The following is a 19,000-nucleotide window of genomic DNA, read 5'->3' as shown; positions in this document are numbered from 1 at the left end:
AAGTTGATGGTAGGGTGCTGACCTCTGGCTCGCACTCCCATCTTCAGGTCCTAGTTCAAGGCCTGGCATTGCCCCATCCGTTGTTTGTAACTTTATGTCAATGAAATGAGGATCTCTTCATTGGCTTGAGCGGTACTCTGGCTGAATGTCCCTTTGGACGCTGATGTGTTTCCCGACTGTTGATAATGGAAAAACTTTTGAGTTCTCTGGTGTTTTCTTTTTGGGTTTACTGTTACTTACATTTGGAGGTTTGTCGCGAGACCTCCTGCTAACTGTTCATAGGTCAGACCATCTGCTTTTCATTCCTATTGGCTTGGGCTACATCGTTTCCTCTTGGGAATCTGTCAAACTATCCCTCATGATTTCTCTTTCCTCAGCATCCTTCTTGTTGGTGAAGAATCACCTGGTCACTCTATAACGAGCAACATGGATTCTGGCTGAACTTGGTCGATGCGGTCTGGCGGGAGGTTCTTTGCTACTCCTGGGTTAGCCTCTGCTTCAGACTCTGATTTCCAGCTGAGGGGTCCTGATGTTCATGCAATCAAAGTTATTTGTCCTGTATTCTGCTCCATCCACCAATCGTTCTCCAGCTCTGGGCTTGAGTCCAACTTGGTCTACGGCCTTTCAGATGTTGTACCCTCGGTGGCTTTCTTCCTTTCCGGAGGAAGCGGCATATGGTTGAGCTCCTCTCTTGTCCTGGGCCACGAGTGCATTGTTCCATTAGGGTGGAATGTTTGGTAGGTTTGGACATTTTCTTCTGTTGTGTTGTGATAGCAGCACTCTCTTTGTGTTTGTCTGGGGTTAGATTGCTGCTCATCAGGAAGCAGTATTTACATCCAGCACCACTGACACCTTCCCCAGATGATGTGCTGTGTGCTGTCTGAGCTCATCTCCTCTACCTTCTCTTCCATTGCAGCAAAATCAGACTCTACGTCCAGACCTACAACGTAAGGAAGCAGATTAAGAATGTGATTGGCTACATCCGAGGCATGCACGAGCCAGGTGAGGCAGCCCGCTGCTTCAGCGGTGGCTAGATGCTTAATGAGGAGGATGTGGGCAGCAAATCAAACCCTTGTGATGTCAAGGAGCTCAGAGTTCACAGTGACCTTTAAATTCATGCAGTGGCACATGGACACCACTGTCAAGACAGCCCACTGTCTCCAGCTAGTGTTTATCGCATGCCACGCCCAATGGGTCGAACATTGACATATTCTAAAATCATTGTACAGCCTGTTAGACCTGATGAACTAATAATTTTCCCAATCCTGTGCCAGCACAACCGGTCTCCTCACTCCTCATCCTGTCTGCTGGGATCAGCCGATCCTCTGTTCCTCACTCTCACTGCCTGGGTCAGTGGGTCCCTTTGTCTCTCACCCTCTTTGCTTGAATCAGTGGGTCCCTTTGTCTCTCACCCTCTCTGCTTGGATCTGTGGGTCCCTCTGTCTCTCACCCTCTCTGCTTGGATCAGCAGGTCCCTCTGTCTCTCACCCTCTCTGCTTGGATCAGCAGGTCCCTCTTTCTCTCACCCTATCTGCTTGGATCAGTGGGTCCCTCTGTCTCTCACCCTCTCTGCTCGAATCTGCGGGTCCCTTTGTCTCTCACCCTCTCTGCTTGGATCAGCAGGTCCCTCTGTCTCTCACCCTCTCTGCTTGGATCTGTAAGTCCCTCTGTCTCTCACCCTCTCTGCTTGGATCAGCAGGTCCCTCTGTCTCTCACCCTCTCTGCTTGGATCAGCAGGTCCCTCTGTCTCTCACCCTCTCTGCTTGGATCTGGGGTCCCTCTGTCTCTCACCCTCTCTGCTTGGATCTGTGGGTCCCCCTGTCTCTCACCCTCTCTGCTTGGATCAGCAGGTCCCTTTGTCTCTCACCCTCTCTGCTTGGATCAGCAGGTCCCTCTGTCTCTCACCCTCTCTGCTTGGATCAGTGGGTCCCTTGGTCTCTCACCCTCTCTGCTTGGATCAGTGGGTCCCTCTGTCTCTCACCCTCTCTGCTTGGACCAGCAGGTCCCTCTGTCTCTCACCCTCTCTGCTTGGATCTGTAAGCCCCTCTGTCTCTCACCCTCTCTGCTTGGATCAGCAGGTCCCTCTGTCTCTCACCCTCTCTGCTTGGATCAGCAGGTCCCTCTGTCTCTCACCCTCTCTGCTTGGATCTGGGGTCCCTCTGTCTCTCACCCTCTCTGCTTGGATCTGTGGGTCCCCCTGTCTCTCACCCTCTCTGCTTGGATCAGCAGGTCCCTTTGTCTCTCACCCTCTCTGCTTGGATCAGCAGGTCCCTCTGTCTCTCACCCTCTCTGCTTGGATCAGTGGGTCCCTTTGTCTCTCCCCCTCTCTGCTTGGATCTGCGGGTCCCTTTGTCTCTCAACCTCTCTGCTTGGATTTGCGGGTCCCTCTGTCTCTCACCCTATCTGCTTGGATCTGCGGGTCCCTCTGTCTCTCACCCTCTCTGCTTGGATCTGTGGGTCCCTCTGTCTCTCACCCTCTCTGCTTGGATCTGCGGGTCCCTTTGTCTCTCACCCTCTCTGCTTGGATCAACAGGTCCCTCTGTCTCTCACCCTCTCTGCTTGGATCTGTGGTTCCCTCTGTCTCTCACCCTCTCTGCTTGGATCAGCAGGTCCCTCTGTCTCTCACCCTCTCTGCTTGGATCAGCAGGTCCCTCTGTCTCTCACCCTCTCTGCTTGGATCAGTGGGTCCCTCACCCTCTCTGCTTGGATCAGCAGGTCCCTCTGTCTCTCACCCTATCTGCTTGGATCTGCGGGTCCCTCTGTCTCTCACCCTCTCTGCTTGGAGCTGTGGGTCCCTCTGTCTCTCACCCTCTCTGCTTGGATCTGTGGGTCCCTTTGTCTCTCACCCTCTCTGCTTGGATCAGCAGGCCCCTCTGACTCTCACCCTCTCTGCTTGGATCTGTGGGGCCCTCTGTCTCTCACTCTCTCTGCTTGGATCAGCAGGTCCCTCTGTCTCTCACCCTATCTGCTTGGATCTGCGGGTCCCTCTGTCTCTCACCCTCTCTGCTTGGATCTGCGGGTCCCTTTGTCTCTCAACCTCTCTGCTTGGATCAGCAGGCCCCTCTGACTCTCACCCTCCGTGCTTGGATCAGCAGGTCTCTCTGTCTCTCACTCTCTCTGCTTGGATCAGCAGGTCCCTCTGTCTCTCACCCTCTCTGCTTGGATCAGCAGGTCCCTCTGTCTCTCACCCTCTCTGCTTGATTCAATGGGTCCCTCTGTCTCTCACCCTCTCTGCTTGGATCAGTGGGTCCCTCTGTCTCTCACCCTCTTTGCTTGGATCAGCAGGTCCCTCTGTCTCTCACACTATCTGCTTGGATCTGCGGGTCTCTCTGTCTCTCACCCTCTCTGCTTGGATCTGTGGTTCCCTCTGTCTCTCACCCTCTCTGCTTGGATCTGCGGGTCCCTTTGTCTCTCACCCTCTCTGCTTGGATCAGCAGGTCCCTCTGTCTCTCACCCTCTCTGCTTGGATTTGCGGGTCCCTCTGTCTCTCACCCTATCTGCATGGATCTGCGGTTCCCTCTGTCTCTCCCCCTCTCTGCTTGGATCTGTGGCTCCCTCTGTCTCTCACCCTCTCTGCTTGGATCTGTGGGTCCCTTTGTCTCTCACCCTCGTTGCTTGGATCAACAGGACCCTCTGTCTCTCACCCTCTCTGCTTGGATCAGCAGGTCCCTCTGTCTCTCACCCTATCTGCTTGGATCAGTGGGTCCCTCTGTCTCTCACCCTCTCTGCTTGGATCTGCGGGCCCCTCTGTCTCTCACCCTCTCTGCTTGGATCTGTGGGTCCCTTTGTCTCTCACCCTCTCTGCTTGGATCAGCAGGTCCCTCTGTCTCTCACCCTATCTGCTTGGATCTGCGGGTCCCTCTGTCTCTCATCCTCTCTGCTTGGATCTGTGGGTCCCTCTGTCTCTCCCCCTCTCTGCTTGGATCAGTAGGTCCCTCTGTCTCTCACCCTCTCTGCTTGGATCTGTGGGGCCCTCTGTCTCTCACTCTCTCTGCTTGGATCAGTAGGTCCCTCTGACTCTCACCCTCTCTGCTTGGATCTGTGGGGCCCTCTGTCTCTCACCCTCTCTGCTTGGATCAGTGGATCCCTCTTTCTCTCACCCTCCGTGCCTGGATCAGCAGGTCTCTCTGTTTCTCACTCTCTCTGCTTGGATCAGCAGGTCCCTCTGTCTCTCACCCTCTCTGCTTGGATCAGCAGGTCCCTCTGTCTCTCACCCTCTCTGCTTGATTCAGTGGGTCCCTCTGTCTCTCACCCTCTCTGCTTGGATCAGTGGGTCCCTTTGTCTCTCACCCTCTTTGCTTGGATCAGCAGGTACCTCTGTCTCTCACACTATCTGCTTGGATCTGCGGGTCCCTCTGTCTCTCACCCTCTCTGCTTGGATCTGTGGTTCCCTCTGTCTCTCACCCTCTCTGCTTGGATCTGCGGGTCCCTTTGTCTCTCACCCTCTCTGCTTGGATAAGCAGGTCCCTCTGTCTCTCACCCTCTCTGCTTGGATCAGTGGGTCCCTCTGTCTCTCACCCTATCTGCTTGGATCAGTGGGTCCCTCTGTCTCTCACCCTCTCTGCTTGGATCAGCAGGTCCCTCTGTCTCTCACCCTATCTGCTTGGATCAGTGGGTCCCTCTGTCTCTCACCCTCTCTGCTTGGATCTGCGGGCCCCTCTGTCTCTCACCCTCTCTGCTTGGATCTGTGGGTCCCTTTGTCTCTCACCCTCTCTGCTTGGATAAGCAGGTCCCTCTGTCTCTCACCCTCTTTGCTTGGATCAGCAGGTCCCTCTGTCTCTCACCCTATCTGCTTGGATCTGCGGGTCCCTCTGTCTCTCACCCTCTCTGCTTGGATCTGTGGGTCCCTCTGTCTCTCCTCCTCTCTGCCTGGATCTGCAGGTCCCTCTGTCTCTCACCCGCTCTGCTTGGATCAACAGGTCCCTCTGTCTCTCACCCTCTCTGCTTGGATCAGCGGGCCCTCTAACTTTCACCCTATCTGCTTGGATCAGTGGATCCCTCTGTCTCTCACCCTCTCTGCTTGGATTAGCAGGTCCCTCTGTCTCTCACCCGCCCTGCTTGGATCTGCGGAGCCCTCTGTTCCTCACCCTCTCTGCTTGGATCAGAAGATCTCTTTGTCCCTCATCCTTTCTGTCAGGTTAAGCAGATCTCTTGCTCCCATTGCAAAAAAATTATCAGCACCGACTATTTTTTTATTAGCTCCAATAATCCATCAAAATCAAGTTAGATAATTGCAATATTGATTAGGTCTCAACAGGTGTTCTAAATCCCATTAGATAGATCACAATCAAATGTATGGTGGTGCTTTTGTTGATTCGGAAATCCTTCATTCTTTACAAAAATAATCCTTCAATAGTAGCCAACACGTTTCGTCTTGTCTTGGGACTTCTTCAGGGCTTATGTTATGATCAATAACTTTCTTGTTTCGGACACATATTTTTTATTTTCTAGTGTTCCAATAGAAAAGTTGTTGATCTTTACAATTCGAATATTAATCATTGATCCTAGGTTGCAATTGGACTCACCTGAAATAAGTTCTGGCCCATGTCGGCTGCCGCACCAGTTCAATTGATTAGTAGTTGTGCAGGTTAATCTCCACATGCAATCCCCTTCTTTCGAATCCTCACCATCTTTGCTGGAATTGTACCTTGCCCTCTCTGGATCAGCAGATTTTTCTAGATCAGCAGATCCTTCTATCACTCACCCTCTCTGGATCAGCAGGTCTCCAAGTCTCCATGTCCCTCACCCTTCCTGCCTGCATCTGCTATTCCTTCTGCCCCTCACTGTCCTAGCCTGGATAGACAGCCCTCTACCCTCACACCCATGCTGCCTGGATCATGTTCTGTCCGTCCATGTATAGGTAATCGTTCTACCCACATCTCGACCGTCCCTCTGTCTGGATCTGCACTCTCTCTGCCCCATGATCTGCCCCTCCATGACTGGGCAGTGTCTCTACCCTCACCCCCTGCCTTGTGAGATCTTGTGCCCTGTTTTCTTTTTTAATGAACAATATTTTACACACATCCCCTCCCATACACTGTGTGCCTACACTGCGGAGTCCACCCGTACAGATGACAAAATAATAATCAAGACATTAAACGTCAAGACCAAGTTACTCACTTGGTCCCTCTGTCTCTCAACCTCTCTGCTTGGATTTGCGGGTCCCTCTGTCTCTCACCCTATCTGCTTGGATCTGCGGGTCCCTTTGTCTCTCACCCTCTCTGCTTGGATCTGTGGGTCTCTCTGTCTCTCACCCTCTCTGCTTGGATCTGCGGGTCCCTTTGTCTCTCACCCTGTCTGCTTGGATCACCAGGTCCCTCTGTCTCTCACCCTCTCTGCTTGGATCTGCGGGTCCCTTTGTCTCTCACCCTCTCTGCTTGGATCAGCAGGTCCCTCTGTCTCTCACCCTCTCTGCTTGGATCAGCAGGTCCCTTTGTCTCTCACCCTCTCTGCTTGGATCAGCAGGTCCCTCTGTCTCTCACCCTCTCTGCTTGGATCAGCAGGTCCCTCTGTCTCTCACCCTCTCTGCTTGGATCAGTGGGTCCCTCACCCTCTCTGCTTGGATCAGCAGGTCCCTCTGTCTCTCACCCTATCTGCTTGGATCTGCGGGTCCCTCTGTCTCTCACCCTCTCTGCTTGGATCTGTGGGTCCCTCTGTCTCTCACCCTCTCTGCTTGGATCTACGGGTCCCTTTGTCTCTCACCCTCTCTGCTTGGATCAGCAGGCCCCTCTGACTCTCACCCTCTCTGCTTGGATCTGTGGGGCCCTCTGTCTCTCACTCTCTCTGCTTGGATCAGCAGGTCCCTCTGTCTCTCACCCTATCTGCTTGGATCTGCGGGTCCCTCTGTCTCTCACCCTCTCTGCTTGGATCTGCGGGTCCCTTTGTCTCTCAACCTCTCTGCTTGGATCAGCAGGCCCCTCTGACTCTCACCCTCCGTGCTTGGATCAGCAGGTCTCTCTGTCTCTCACTCTCTCTGCTTGGATCAGCAGGTCCCTCTGTCTCTCACCCTCTCTGCTTGGATCAGCAGGTCCCTCTGTCTCTCACCCTCTCTGCTTGATTCAATGGGTCCCTCTGTCTCTCACCCTCTGTGCTTGGATCAGTGGGTCCCTCTGTCTCTCACCCTCTTTGCTTGGATCAGCAGGTCCCTCTGTCTCTCACCCTCTCTGCTTGGATCTGCGGGTCCTTCTGTCTCTCACCCTCTCTGCTTGGATCTGTGGTTCCCTCTGTCTCTCACCCTCTCTGCTTGGATCTGCGGTTCCCTTTGTCTCTCACCCTCTCTGCTTGGATCAGCAGGTCCCTCTGTCTCTCACCCTCTCTGCTTGGATCAGCAGGTCCCTCTGTCTCTCACCCTCTCTGCTTGGATCAGCAGGTCCCTCTGTCTCTCACCCTCTCTGCTTGATTCAATGGGTCCCTCTGTCTCTCACCCTCTGTGCTTGGATCAGTGGGTCCCTCTGTCTCTCACCCTCTTTGCTTGGATCTGCGGGTCCCTCTGTCTCTCACACTATCTGCTTGGATCTGCGGGTCCCTCTGTCTCTCACCCTCTCTGCTTGGATCTGTGGTTCCCTCTGTCTCTCACCCTCTCTGCTTGGATCTGCGGGTCCCTTTGTCTCTCACCCTCTCTGCTTGGATCAGCAGGTCCCTCTGTCTCTCACCCTCTCTGCTTGGATCAGCAGGTCCCTCTGTCTCTCACCCTATCTGCTTGGATCAGTGGGTCCCTCTGTCTCTCACCCTCTCTGCTTGGATCTGCGGGCCCCTCTGTCTCTCACCCTCTCTGCTTGGATCTGTGGGTCCCTTTGTCTCTCACCCTCTCTGCTTGGATCAGCAGGTCCCTCTGTTTCTCACCCTATCTGCTTGGATCTGCGGGTCCCTCTGTCTCTCATCCTCTCTGCTTGGATCTGTGGGTCCCTCTGTCTCTCCCCCTCTCTGCTTGGATCTGCAGGTCCGTCTGTCTCTCACCCTCTCTGCTTGGATCAATAGGTCCCTCTGTCTCTCACCCTCTCTGCTTGGATCAGCGGGCCCTCTAACTTTCACCCTATCTGCTTGGATCAGTGGATCCCTCTGTCTCTCACCCTCTCTGCTTGGATTAGCAGGTCCCTCTGTCTCTCACCCGCCCTGCTTGGATCTGCGGAGCCCTCTGTTCCTCACCCTCTCTGCTTGGATCAGAAGATCTCTTTGTCCCTCATCCTTTCTGTCAGGTTAAGCAGATCTCTTGCTCCCATTGCAAAAAAATTATCAGCACCGACTATTTTTTTTATTAGCTCCAATAATCCATCAAAATCAAGTTAGATAATTGCAATATTGATTAGGTCTCAACAGGTGTTCTAAATCCCATTAGATAGATCACAATCAAATGTATGGTGGTGCTTTTGTTGATTCGGAAATCCTTCATTCTTTACAAAAATGATCCTTCAATAGTAGCCAACACGTTTCGTCTTGTCTTGGGACTTCTTCAGGGCTTATGTTATGATCAATAACTTTCTTGTTTCGGACACATATTTTTTATTTTATAGCGTTCCAATAGAAAAGTTGTTGATCTTTACAATTCGAATATTAATCATTGATCCTAGGTTGCAATTGGACTCACCTGAAATAAGTTCTGGCCCATGTCGGCTGCCGCACCAGTTCAATTGATTAGTAGTTGTGCAGGTTAATCTCCACATGCAATCCCCTTCTTTCGAATCCTCACCATCTTTGCTGGAATTGTACCTTGCCCTCTCTGGATCAGCAGATTTTTCTAGATCAGCAGATCCTTCTATCACTCACCCTCTCTGGATCAGCAGGTCTCCAAGTCTCCATGTCCCTCACCCTTCCTGCCTGCATCTGCTATTCCTTCTGCCCCTCACTGTCCTAGCCTGGATAGACAGCCCTCTACCCTCACACCCATGCTGCCTGGATCATGTTCTGTCCGTCCATGTATAGGTAATCGTTCTACCCACATCTCGACCGTCCCTCTGTCTGGATCTGCACTCTCTTTGCCCCATGATCTGCCCCTCCATGACTGGGCAGTGTCTCTACCCTCACCCCCTGCCTTGTGAGATCTTGTGCCCTGTTTTCTTTTTTAATGAACAATATTTTACACACATCCCCTCCCATACACTGTGTGCCTACACTGCGGAGTCCACCCGTACAGATGACAAAATAATAATCAAGACATTAAACGTCAAGACCAAGTTACTCACCTTCGGTAACACTTTTTCTGATATAGTTTTTTTCAAACCACAGATCCTCACCTTGTAAATTTCCCTGGACACGAAAGTGGACCCAGAAACCTTTGTTTGCAGTTCTCTTTTCCATTGGCATATGGCGTCATGAGGCTCCGCATCAGATGTGTCCCACCCCACGTGTGACATTGGGGCCCCTATATATATATGCCACCTCCGCGTGCTGGCATCAGATGCTTTCTGATCTCTGTTCGCACCGTCGGATGCACAGCCACTGAAAGCAGAATATGGCGGTGTGAAGACTTCCAGATTTTGGGATCTAATTCATGGGCTGAGTGAAAACATTTCAGAAAGTGAAGAGGATGGGAGGGTCAGCGAGGAACCTGCGTGAGATAGAGGGGCAAATTTACAAGGAGCTTGCGCCTCGCGTCATTTTTCTTGACTCACGGGCAACACTGTCTTGCTCTATATGTACAAGGTGACTCATTTAGGCCGATGCGTCACTTTTTATTGGCCTGCATCGTTTTTTTTACCTTTGTTAGAATCAGCTGCGTCACGTTAGAAATAATGGGCTTTATTTATGAGAAGTGACGCATCGCTGCGTGAAAGCAGTGATGCGTCGCTTTTCAGTGCGACTTCCTTGCGACATGATTGATGCGTCATATTTACTATATGACGCATCATGTTGCAAGGAGTTACAGAGTCATCAGTATTTCTGATGTATCTGTATGGTGCAAAAGTTATGCATTGTTGGAGTGTTTCACAAAAGTGACGCAACTCCAGCAATGTGCCCTTTATCATAGGGCAAGCCCCCTGTGTCAGTCTTACACCTGCTGTGAGGCAGGTGTAAGATATTGACGCATTTGCGTCCTAGAAGTGGCTCGGTGAAATCTTATAGATTTCACTGCGTCACTTCTATGACCATTTCTTGCGTCGGAACGCCCCCCCCCTGCATACATTACACCTGGTGCAGGTATATTGTGGCGCAGGGGTTTATAAAGTGACGCATCTACCCAGATGCGTCACTTTGTAAATATGGTGCAACAAGGCACATGTTTTACGCTGCTGTTGCGTCACAAAAAGTGACGCACCGGCGGCGTACAAGTGACACACGGCCGAATATATGCAAGGTAGACATTCCATGTAAAATCCTTCGTAAAACGTACGCAGTGGTATTCATGAAAAGTGACACATCATTGGGGAGTGGGCCGATGCACTTGCAATGTGTCAAACTTCCTACGCCTCTGAAATGCAGGCATTGTCTGTGGTATAGGAATCTGACCAGCTGAAGTCACTTCCAAACATTTAATCTACAAGGAAATCACATTCCCTAAACATGTAAGTTCACATATAAGGTGAGTGACTCAGTAAATGTTACGTTACACAACATTAATGATTTGTGTTCACACACATAGTAGTCTCACACAATACATCACACATACGTAGGTAGAGTCGTAAACAGAGGTACACTATGCCCACTTATATGAGAGACATACAGGACCATTGTAATAGAGTCCAAAGTGAGTTCTACACTCGATCCCCATACAGTCGGCTACTTTCATCCGTCAATACTGATGCATCGCCTCTGTGTTTTTGACGCATTGCTGTAGTTGCGTTAGTCTTATTTCCAACTTCAACAATGTAATGTAATGTAATGTAATGTAAAAATTACTTATAAAGCGCAGCATACACCGGACGGTTTCTTGGCGCTGTTCACTATATTCGGTGGGAGGCAGAGGGGGGTGAGAAAAGCCTATGAATAGGCACTGCGGAAGAGGTGGGTTTTAAGGAGAGACCTAAATTGAAGATGGGAGCAAGAGAGTCTAAGTTCCAATGGGAGAGAGTTCCAAAATGAGGGGGCCAGAAAAGAAAATCTGAGACCTCCATGTTTTTTGCGCCTGTATCTGGGTGCCTGGAGGAGTGCTTGGTCAGAGGATCGGAGGTGCCTGGAGGGGACATAGCGATGTAGGAGGGAAGAGATGAAGGAAGGGCCGATGCCGGCCAAATATTTATGAGTCAGACAGCCAAGTTTGAACTTGCAGCGCTCTGATACAGGAAGCCAATGAAGGGTTTTGAGCAGAGGGTGGACGTGATGATGTTTGGGTTGATGATAAATTAGGCGAGCTGCCTGGTTTTGTATCAACTGCAATCGTTTGATCTGATATTGAGGGATTCCTACATACAGAGCGTTAGCGTAGTCGATCCGAGAGATGACTAGGGCCAGCAATGCCAGAGTGAGGGCTTCGGTGGTCAGGAAGTGGGCTATTTTTCGGATCTTCCTAAGCTGAAAAAAGCAAGAGGACACAGTGGCATTGACCTGATGTTTCATAGAGAGATCGTGGGAGATGTAAACCCCTAGGCTTTTCACTTTGTCAGCAGGGTGGGGGGGGGGCCAAGTGAGAGGGACCAGAAGGTGGAGTTCCAAGGGTTGGATGGGCCTCCGACAAGAACAAGCTCCGTCTTGTCGGGATTAAGTTTGAGATGGTGGGCGCCCATCCAATTGCTAATATGGCAGAGGGTGGATTGGAAATTTTGGGCCGCATCGTCAGAGGAGTCAAGGTTGAAGACAAGCTGAATGTCGTCTGCATAATTAAATGCAGAGACATTCCAACCCCGGAGGGAACGGATCAGGGGGGTGAGATACAGGTTAAAAAGAAGTGGTGACAAGGACGAACCCTGTGGAACACCGCAGGTGAGCATCCTCCTGTCAGCCGAAAACTGGGAGAGTCGGACAGATTGGTGGCGGTCCGTCAGAAAGGAACGGACCCAGTTAAGTGCCGTCCCACCGATGCCCGCTTCTTTGACACGGTCGACCAAGATGGTGTGGTCGACCGTGTCAAAGGCAGCCGACAGATCCAGAAGGACCAAGGCTTGGCTGATGTTGGAGTCAGCGCCTCTACGGAGTTCCTCCATGACAGAGAGGATAACCGCCTCGGTCGAGTGTGCAGGTCTAAACCCGGCTTGCTGGGAATCAAGGAAGTTGGAGTCTTCGATGAAGGAACTGAGGACGCTGGTCACGTGAGACTCAAGTACCTTACTCAAGTAAGGGAGCAGGGAAATGGGGCGGAAATTGCCCAGAACCCCGGGATCAGCGTTGGGTTTTTTTAATATAGGGACCACCTCAGCGTTCTTAAACTGGCTGGGAACCTGACCGAGCAGTAGAGAGTTGTTCAGAAGGGCCAGCGGAGGGGCGGGGCAAGCCGAGAAGGCGGCCCGGAGAATCGTAGGGGGGCAACAATCTGTGGGGGAACCAGATGAAATTTTATTAAGTAGGGAGAGAAAGTCTTCCTCTGGTATGGAGGGGAGCTGAGTGAGGGAGTGGGGGTTAAAGGAGGGGGTGACCTCAGAGAGGGCCGTCGCCGGCGGTCCGGAAGATATACTGTTTTTGATTTTACTGATTTTTTCTATAAAGAAACAGTTGAGGGAGTCGCAGAGAGCCTGGGACGGAAGGGGTTTGATAGTCACCCTATCCGGATGTGAAAGCTCTTCCACAATGGCAAAAATTTCTTTGGATTTTTGCACAGAGTTGAGAATTTTTGAGGAGAAGTAGGTGGTTTTAGCTGCTGAAATAGCCTGTTTATATTCTCCAGATAGTTTTAGAAAATGAAGTTTCTCTAAAGGATCGTAGTTTCTACGCCAATGACGTTCGGCTTGGCGAAGTCCCAGTTTAAGGGATTTGAGGCTATCTGAGAACCACCGATGTGCGTCATGGGGACGCTTGGCTCTGACTAGTTTAAGGGGAGCGACCTTGTCGCTGGCAATTTCTAACCATTCAGTTAATGCAGCTTCTTGAGATTCTATGGAGCCTAGGCAGGACGGAGCCGAGGAAATTAGAGAGGTGAGGAAGCGATTGTGGTCTGCTTTATTCCAGTTGCGAGCCAGAAGGCTAGGGCCTCGGCTGTGAGGGGGTGGTGGAGGAATCAGAAGACAAAAAGAAATTAGAAAGTGGTCAGACCAATGACAAGGTAATATCGTGAGCGAATTGATTTCCAGATTATAGGTCCACACCTGGTCTAGGATGTGGCCTTTAGAGTGGGTGGCTGTATGAATATGTTGAGAGCCATTAAGCCCACTTAGCAGGTCAGTAAAAGCCAAGGAATGAGGGCTTTCATTTGCATCTGATGGCCAGTAGTTAAAGTCACCTAGGACCAGGATTTTAGAATTGTTGATTGTGAGCTGAGAGAGTAGATCACCAAAAAGGGAGGAAAAGTTAGGCATGGGTTGAGGGGGGCGGTATGCCAAAACACAGGTGAAAGGGGACACCGAGGAATCAAATCTGATTGCCAGGCAGTCAACCTGGGGGATGGTGAGTAGAGAAAGGGAGCTGAACCTGAGAGGAGATTTGATAATAGCGGCTACGCCGGACAATGTGCCACTTTTAGGCTAGATGCCTTGCGGCATCCTTCTTACAGATCCGTCATATTAATGAAGCATTCGTGGGTTGTAAATACGGCGCATCCCTGGCATCGTAAGGAATTTTGCTGCAGGCACATGTCATTTTGACACATTGATGTGTTACAGCCGTAATGCGTTATTTCTTGTAATTAAGGCCCAGAGTCTCGACCAGAAGAGGCGTTACCGAAGGAAAGTAACTTCCGAAAGAGACTTCTAACCATGGAGTCCTCACCTTGTGAATAGATATCAAAGCAGCACTGCCCAGGTGGTGGGTCTGTGTTACGACTCAGACAAGGAAGTCCTGCAGGACAGATTGGGTGAAGTGCCCGTCCTGTGGACCTGACTGTCCAGCAGGTAAAGTTTCATGAACATGTGGAGGGATGCTGACGGGGCTATCTAGCCAGTGTCCAGAACTGGCACGCTGCTCACTTGTGCATTCGTGGCAGCCTTGGCTCTGGAGGAATGAGCACACAATCCTTCAGGCCTTGCTTATTGTCAACCCATAGCAGATCTCCAAGCATAACTCATTCATTCTGGAGATGGTTCTCTTTGCACCACTTTGAGCTTTTTCACTCGAGAGAAACTAATGAACAACTGGTCATCTTGTAGGTACTTCCTGGTCCCGTCAATGTGGAAACTAAGGGGCATATTAACAACGGCCAGCGATAATCATCGCTGGCCGTGCTTAGCGATAATTATATTATCGCAGGCTATCTCTGGAATGTATCGCCCTGGTAGCGCGTTATTAACAACCTGTTTCTCCAGGGCGATAAAAATTCCAGAGATAGCGAGGTTATCGCCGTTTTGCAGGAAACATCGCTGGTTTTCCAGGGATGATATTTGCAAAATGCTGATAACCTTGCTGATACGACCCACAGATGTTTTTGCCAAAATCTCACGGGTGCTAAAATCATGTGGGATGCCTTGTAAATATCGCAATGTAAACATCAGCGATATTTGCAGTGTAGTCCATCTGGGGTACGCCCAGTAACGCCCACTTTGCATCCCATTGGAGATGCAAAGCGAGGCGTTGGGAAAAAGGGTGCTAACATGCAATGCAATTAGGGATTTGTAGGTTGTGCAGGTTCAGGTGTAGGACTATTCCATGCTTTTGCAACAGAAAGTCCTTTCAAAGAGGCAGCCACATTTGAAGACAGTTGCTCGATGGCCAGAAGTTCTGGGTGCCACACTCTCCTTGCCACGTCCGGAGCCACTGGAATGTCTTGGGCCTTTTTCAACCCTCTGGGCAGGAGAGGCAAAGGTGGAAAGACATACCAGAGTCCTGAGCCCCCGTTCAGATGGAAGGTGTCTCTGAGGGAGAGCTGCCTTGGACTCTCCAGTGTGCCAATGCTTTGACACTGCGCATTCTCTGCAGTGGTGAATAGATTGAGCCACATTTCTTCCATTGTTGGAAGACGCTCTGTGCCACCTTCTAGTGCCAATGCCATTGCTGATCCTCTGGGCAACATTGGCTCTGTGTCGACAACTTACTCAGGAGACTTCCCAGGCAGACCAGCTTATCAAGGCTCAGTTTCTTGTCAGGTACTTTCTATTATAACGTAGAAACACACATTTCATGGACATTTCGGAGGCTTATTAAGGCTCCTTGCTCTTTGACTTCGTGTTGCTTTCAGGACATGTTTGCTACTATAGAGTTCGATTCCATTTGAAAGCTTTATTCGATCATTCAGTAAACAATCATAAAAGCACACAAAATATTACATACATCATCAATAAAAATTATTAAAACAATTAGGATAAAATACAAGATTCAGTACAATTGCACGAGGGGAGGAATAACATCGGCATAGCAGCAATTTATACAGGAAAGGGTATAATCACAATTAGAATTCCATGCTTTTCCTAGTGGACACTGATTTTAAGATAAAAGTCGCAGTATAAAAGCAGACATCCGGAACATCGAGTGCAAATAAAAGCCTCATAGCAGTTGTTACAGTGGACACAGAGTATTTCTTAAAAAGGGGTTTAAGATAGGCGATACGGAGATGCAAATACAAAGGGCAGATTGGCAAAAAGTGCAACGTGCTCTGTTTAGAGGTTCCGTCACATGGACAGGGAGTTGACAAATGTTTTTTCATCAGGGGGAAAGCCACCAGATTATGGACAATGCCTAATCTCAACCTGGTATGGACAAACTGGTGAGATTGCTTAGTAATTACTTTTAGGTACTTGGAAAAGCCATAACCTGCCAGGTTGTTAGAATTGTAAAATAAATGTGAGGTAAACTGGCTACTGGCATCTCTACGCAGTTTAGCTTTATCCCCCAAAAAGACAAGTTTGAGCTCCTGTTTTGAGATGGTAGTGGCACTTGCTGGGTCCACAAAAACATCCAGATCAAACACGTCTTTATATGAGGTCAAAACATATTTGAGCCAAGGGATCTGGCTAAATTTATCCAGGCGGAGGCAGTCTTTTATTATTCTCCTAGTGAAGCCTGTTTCATCCTTGGCCCAAATGGACCTCCAAGCCATAAGGGGCCTCAATCCTGTTAAATCGGTCAGATATTCCAGCCCCACCTCATTGTGAACCAGCTCATTTGTCAGTGAGTCAGTCAAAAATAACTTTATTTGGTTTTCACAAACCATAAAGCATATAAAACACATTTCATTTAAAAACTTTTTCAGTTCTTAAGATTCCACTAAGTTCCTTTGTGGCACCAAGCCTTCAGTCTTTGCCCACATTTATAAGTAAGCTTTCTACCGCTATCATAAATTTTATCCCCCTGCATATTAAAATGTTTGATGTGGCGCCCAGCCAACTTGTCGCCGCCTGTGTGCAGGTGCGGATATTTAAATAATTAAAAACTGTTCTCAGCAGCTTCCTTCTTTCTGATTTCACAGTTTCACAGACACACAGCAAGTGGCTCAGAGTTTCAGTGTGATAGCCACATAAAAGACATGCCTTTGTTTGATGCTTGTTTTTCCAGGTGGGCACCAAGTCTAATGAAAAAAGATCTCCAAATCTGTATGCCATGAATCTCCTTTTTAAAGGCAATCGGAAATGAGCTGCTAGATAGGGTTTTGGTCTTAGCCGTGTGTAAGAATTTATTATGACCCATGCGTGGCGGTGTCTTAGTAATCCCCTTCTATCCTCCATGAAGGATAATGCATTTGCTTTGTTATTGAAAGCTTTTTAAAATGTGGACTTTTCCATCTTGCTGTTCCAAAGCCCATTGATCTCTAATTCATCCAGTGCTATCCACAGTTGGGCCCCCCACGTATTTGGGGTTCTTTGCTCCATTTGTTTTTTTATTTCCAACCAGCATAAGTTGTTTAAAGTTCCCGACTCTGCTGTTCTGAGTTTCCAGCATAGATTTACCATGGTTGCCTTCCTTTGGAATTCCTGGTTCTGTAATCCGAATTCCAAACAAATTTGTGCTGGCGATGAACCTTTAGAGAGGTTGAATACCGTTTTATAAACCTTGGTTTGTAATTTGTTTAAGATGTTACATTCTTGGCCATGCCAGGTTTCCAGACCGTAGGACAAGGTTGGTAGCAATTGGGCTGCCATGATTTTTAAAAGATGCCCGTGTGAAGGGCTTTCCAGTTTCTTGGATAATTGTTTGTAGGCAAATATTAAGGATTGGGCTTTTGATGTAATCTCCTTTTTCTGTTCCACCGTTGACAGATTTCTTGTCATTTTGATGCCCAAGTATTTATACACTCTTGTTTCCTCTATTTGACAGTTCTTTGCGTACCATTTATAGTTTCCTTGTCTTGGGCCCGCTAATCGTACCACCTTCCAGCTCATTTGAAGCCGACGTTGGAAGGCAAAGAAGCCTCTTTAAGAAAACATTTTCGGCAACTTGCAAATCCCCATGTTGGCAATGTCCCCAGACACCCGAGCCATAGAGTGCCACTGAAGCACATCTATGTCGGGAAACATTTAGCATATCTAGTGGACGGCGACTGCCTAGTTTAGAGGCAAATCTAAAAACCCCTGAGGCCCCCTTACCCATCTTGGCCTTAATATTAAGGATCTCTGGGGCCCATGTGCCACTGCTACTGAAAGTGATTCCTCGGTAGCAGAATTTATCCACCACTTCAATTATGTGATCCTTAAACTGGAATGGTCTCAACTTTTTCACCCTTTTCCCGCATGCCATAATAAAAATTTTACAATTATTAATTTTAAGTTTCCTCCCCTTTATAAAATCAAAAAAACAGTTCATTATTCTCTGCAGACCTACTGGTGTTCTGGTAAGTAGGACAGTGTCGTCTGCGTATAGCAGTACCGGGATCGCTTGTCCCTCAACTTGGGGTGCATCAGCTTGAACCTTCTTCAGGTCGGAGTCCATGGCATTTACAAAAAGGGAGAAAAGTAACGGGGCTAAAACACAACCTTGCCTGATTCCTGAATTGACCTTAATCTTCTTAGTACATTCCCCCGCTTGGCCGAAATGAATCTGGACTGACAACTTAATATATAATCTGGCCAGGAAGTAAATAATTGCCGCAGGGGCTCCAATTTCAAGCAATGTGGACCACAGTAAAGCATGATCCACCAGGTCAAAAGCGCTGGTAAGATCTGCGAAGCAGAGAAATATAGAGCCCTGCTTGGCTTTCGTGTATTTGCCAATAATTAGGTCTAGATTGATACACTGCTCGATAGTGCCAAGGCCCTTGCGGAATCCAAATTGGGAATCCGCAAGGATACCATTAGCTTCAGCCCACTCCTCCAAATGTAATAAAAGAACCCTGCTCATTATTTTTAACGATGAATCAAGAAAGGAGATAGGGCGGTAGTTCTTAGCCTCTCCTCTATCTCCCTTCGTGTAAATCGGTAAAATTATAGACTCACCCCATGTGGATGGGGTGCTTTCCTTTACAGATGCATTAAAAACCTGTGTCAGAAGGGGGCTTCATAATGAAAGATCCATTTTATACAGGTCAACCGGTACCCCATCAGGTCCTGGGGCCTTTCCTCCCTTGCTATTCTGGATAGCATTATCAACCTCTAGCAATGTAATCTCGAGGGGTAGCTTAGGCCCAATGATTTCAGCACTGGGACTTATAAAGTCCTCCCCGACAGGTCAAAGATTCCGGTGAAGTATTGGACCCAACTATCCTCGCTAACCTGGACAGTCAATACAGGAAATTCCTCCTTTTGGAGGAACGACTGTTAACGGTGCTCCAAAAAAGCTTGCTATCTCGCAGCTCCGCCACTTTTGTCAGGTTGTCCCACGCTTCCTCTCTTAACTTCTGTTTTCTATGGTTCAGGTGGTGTTTGTAGGTTGCCCTAAGAAGTTTAACCGCTTCCCTGTCCCTGGGATGGTTTGAGAGTGCTTTCTTTAACTCTTGTAGAGATTTCGTACAGGCTCTGTCAAACCATCCTACAGTAGCCCTCCTATTATTAACATTGGCTATGGTGAGAGTCCTTTTTATAATACCGTTAAGTTTTTCAAATTCAGTGACAGTACATGA

At 49.0% G+C, this 19,000-nt stretch overlaps 1 protein-coding gene across 1 annotated transcript in view; it reads left to right on the top strand.

Annotated features, from left to right (window-relative positions):
- LOC147689523 (glutamate carboxypeptidase 2-like) overlaps positions 1-19,000 on the top strand; it is a 583,351-nt gene that overhangs the window by 268,841 nt on the left and 295,510 nt on the right. Inside the window, exon 8 of the mRNA XM_086936912.1 lies at positions 917-1,002. Coding sequence (XP_086793038.1) covers positions 917-1,002 — 86 coding nt within the window. The remainder of the gene's footprint in view (positions 1-916; positions 1,003-19,000) is intronic.

The sequence above is a fragment of the Lissotriton vulgaris genome, chromosome 9 (genome assembly GCF_964263255.1).
Source record: "Lissotriton vulgaris chromosome 9, aLisVul1.2, whole genome shotgun sequence".
In the NCBI taxonomy this organism is placed as follows: Eukaryota; Metazoa; Chordata; class Amphibia; order Caudata; family Salamandridae; genus Lissotriton; species Lissotriton vulgaris.
This window is presented reverse-complemented; position numbering and strand designations above follow the sequence as displayed.